The sequence below is a fragment of the Nicotiana tabacum genome, chromosome 7 (genome assembly GCF_000715075.1).
Source record: "Nicotiana tabacum cultivar K326 chromosome 7, ASM71507v2, whole genome shotgun sequence".
Lineage (NCBI taxonomy): Eukaryota > Viridiplantae > Streptophyta > Magnoliopsida > Solanales > Solanaceae > Nicotiana > Nicotiana tabacum.
The window spans coordinates 17685648-17688934 of NC_134086.1; the positions used below are offsets into that span (position 1 = coordinate 17685648).

Here is a 3287-nt window from a genome sequence, read left to right on the forward strand (position 1 = left end):
AGGGTTCGAAAGAAATTAGATTCCATAGAAGTTTTGTCCGGTTGGGAAAGCCAGAACTCTTATAAACCAGCTTGATAAAAGGTAGTGGTAGGGACAGTCTCAGTACCACTGAAAGTGCGATAGTCCTTCAAGCAAGGGACTTGGGCATACAAAGTCCTTACTCGTGTTCCACCAACAACTCACATATCGTATAGAGCTTTTTCCTATTCTTTCCGCATAGACTTGCTTCACACTTGTGTCAAAGGCCAGTTTAATTTTACTCAAGAGTAAGAATGATAAACCATTTCGCAAGCTTGAATCCCTATAAAAAGTTTGTCCCAATAATTTAGCCTGTAAAGAAAAAAAGCGGGATAGAAGTTAAGTAATAATAATAATAATAATAATAATAATAATAATAATATTATTATTATTATTATTATTATTATTATTATTATTATTATTATTATGACTACTCCAATAGCAAATTACTGAGATATTAATTCATGATATTGGATTTCCGAATTGTGATCTCTTAAATAATAAGGGGACAAAAGATACGTATCCAGAAATAAAATAAACAAGAAACAATAAGACGTGTTGTAAGTATAACATTTGAGTGAAAGGAAAAAAAGCAAAAAGGTGTATAAAGATGTAATCATCATTTACAATCATCCAAAGTGGACGCCCTTTTAGTTTTTGTTTTCTATACTTTCCATCACTATAGGAGGGGCCCCATTGTAGAAGATAGTAATTTTATTTATTTATTTGTGTATGTTATTCTTGCGAGAGAGATCGTCCTAATCTTTTTTTATCGTTTTAATTTTATCTGATTATATTCGAAAAGATCAAAAAATGATTATTGGATTAGTTCATATATAGATAAAAAAAAAAATGGAGCCTTTTTTATTCTAGTGGCAAAATTGGGACTCTTTAGATTGTATTTGATATGATGGAAGTTTTTATTTTCGTGAGAAATATTTTTGATCATTTGATGAATATACTCGATGTTTGGTTGCAAGTGAAAAATATTTAATCAAATTCGTGAATATTATTTGATGAAATTCACTTGCACCCGGCCATCGAATTCTTTAGCACTCAAACATTGCCCAACAAGGAAATTGACCTGTATCATTGCCCAATGGAATTTAATAAAAGGATTTAAATACAACACCAAAATCCTACAGGGGTCAGAACAAGCGGAATGAAATTCAAATGATTTGAAATTCAATGTATAAGAGATCCGCTATTCTACCTTATCCATTCAAATTTCATATCCTACTACCTTTATCTCTTTGTAATTAAAAAATTTGCAGGCGGATCTATAATTTAAATTATATGGGTTTAATCTTTTAAAATTTAATATTAAACTTATTTTAATTTTAAAGTTATCAATTCATATTTACTATTTTTGATAATTTTTTACGAATATATTTGCATTTCACGTCGAAATGAATTCAATTGAACTCGTTATTAGTATATTTCGTGTGCCCCTACCACCTAAGCTAAGGGGTGTTAATTGACAGTTTTTTCGTTGAAAAATTATACGGTATAGAAATCAACATATTTCTTTATGCATAATACTATATATTCAATCCCCGACATTTACCTTTATTTTTTTTTTTTTTCATTTCCACTCATTTCTACTAAATAATGCAACTAATCATTCACATTAGTTGCATTAAAATTAGACAACACATCACAAAAGAGAAAAAAAATGAGAAGAGCTGAAACTTTCCTTAATCAGTATTCGTAACTTGTTAACAATCTAATTATACAAATTCTTCATCCTAATAACAAAAAAAAAAAAAAAAAATTATCGACAATTCGTTTATAAAAAGCTAAAATCAGATCTATGTATATTTCAACAGCTAAAATTAAGACATTCAGATTTTTTAAATCTATCAAAATTCACCGTCTATTACTGGTTCCTGTACACACAAACTGAAACAACGGAGCCGCCGGTTCATGACAAAACGGCGCCGCAGGATGTTGCCATTTCTTAAACACCGTTTTTACCGGCTTCTCCGGTAACTCTTTCTTCACCCCCTCTTTATTATTATTACTCGAATTAGAGAAACGATTAATCGCTGATTTCAGGTTATCAGGAGAAGTCGGAGAAGTAATCAACGGCGATAAAAGCGGTATCGCGACGTTCCAATCGGACACGCGGTTGATTTGAATTGATGCCGGCGCTCGGAGCTGTAACCGGCTAGGATTCCGACGGTCACCGGTGGAAGTACGGTGGTTGTTTGACATGATTGGATCGGAGATTTGTGTTAGGGAAGAGAAAGTTAGGGATTGAGAAAGGAGGATTGTGTGAATGCGAAGGAGAGAAGGGAGGGGCGTTTATATAAGGGGCATGTGGAGAACACGTGGATGTGGAGAGAGATTCAGTCAATGGTCAAAGAAAGAGCCAGAGAAATTTATGTTGCTTTTATTAAAGCAGCTCGGCTTTGAGCTGGCTATATTCACTTGCTATTTATTACGGGTCGAGCTGAACCGTGGAAACAACCATTAATATTTGCATTAGAGTGAATTATCTACATTATACTCTTTGAGGCGCGATCCTTTTTCGAATTCTACGTAAATACAAGATACTTTATTTATTGTGTTTGTATTGGTCAAAATCTGACTGTCACGACCGTATCGACCAACGTCATGCCCAAGCGATAGGGTAACAAAAGACGACATGGTCTGCTCTACATCCGACGTCCTCGACATCCGTCAAATCAGAAGAAGCAACGTCTAAAGAACGACCAAGGCATACTTGGAGTGAGAGAACGTCGAACCAAGCAAACTGTAAAGGTGTCTCATATATAAAGTGGAAAAAACCTCCAATAAGGGGCTCTCTCACCCTTTTCTCTCTTGGAAGCTACCTTGTTGTAATCTTGAGAAGAAAGAAGTAATCTATAGAAAAACATGTAAAGCTATCCCACATCGATCGATGGGAATCACAATGTTGAATTTCAATAAGATCATTTATATCCTTTTCGTCCTATATACAATCCATACTATTAGCTCTTTGATCTTGAATTTATTATGCCTGACTAAGATTTACCCCTTCATTTTCTTTGATTGATTTGTTCAAAAAGGTTTCGATATCTTTTGAGTCCAACAATTTGGCGCCATCTGTGGGGATTTCTTAGTGAAATTTCCTAGTTTCTCCCAGATCAAAGACAAAAAATACAATCACCCACCAAAAGGAGCACAAAGGAAAAACCCAACCCACGCGAGACAAAGGCACAGTGCGGTAGGGGGAGGAAAGCCGAGCAAAATCACCAAACCTGGAAAATTTCGCCCCGCCAACC

At 34.6% G+C, this 3287-nt stretch overlaps 1 protein-coding gene across 1 annotated transcript; it reads right to left on the minus strand.

Moving 5' to 3' along the window:
- Positions 1-1744: 1744 nt before the first annotated feature.
- LOC107804075 (uncharacterized protein At4g14450, chloroplastic-like) lies at positions 1745-2235 on the minus strand. Its single transcript, XM_075218297.1, has 2 exons — positions 1892-2235; positions 1745-1766 (listed from the first exon to the last, which is right to left on the minus strand). The coding sequence occupies exons 1-2, from the start codon at positions 2233-2235 to the stop codon at positions 1745-1747; spliced, it is 366 nt and encodes a 121-aa protein (XP_075074398.1).
- Between the last annotated feature and the right edge of the window lie 1052 nt (positions 2236-3287).

Coding starts and splice junctions, on each gene's coding strand:
- LOC107804075 (XM_075218297.1), bottom strand. CDS start 2,235: ATGTCAAACAACCACCGTACTTCCACCGGTGACCGTCGGAATCCTAGC. Junction 1,767..1,891: donor ACAGGAACCAGTAATAGACG/GTGAATTTTGAT, acceptor TTTTGTTATTAG/GATGAAGAATTTGTATAATT.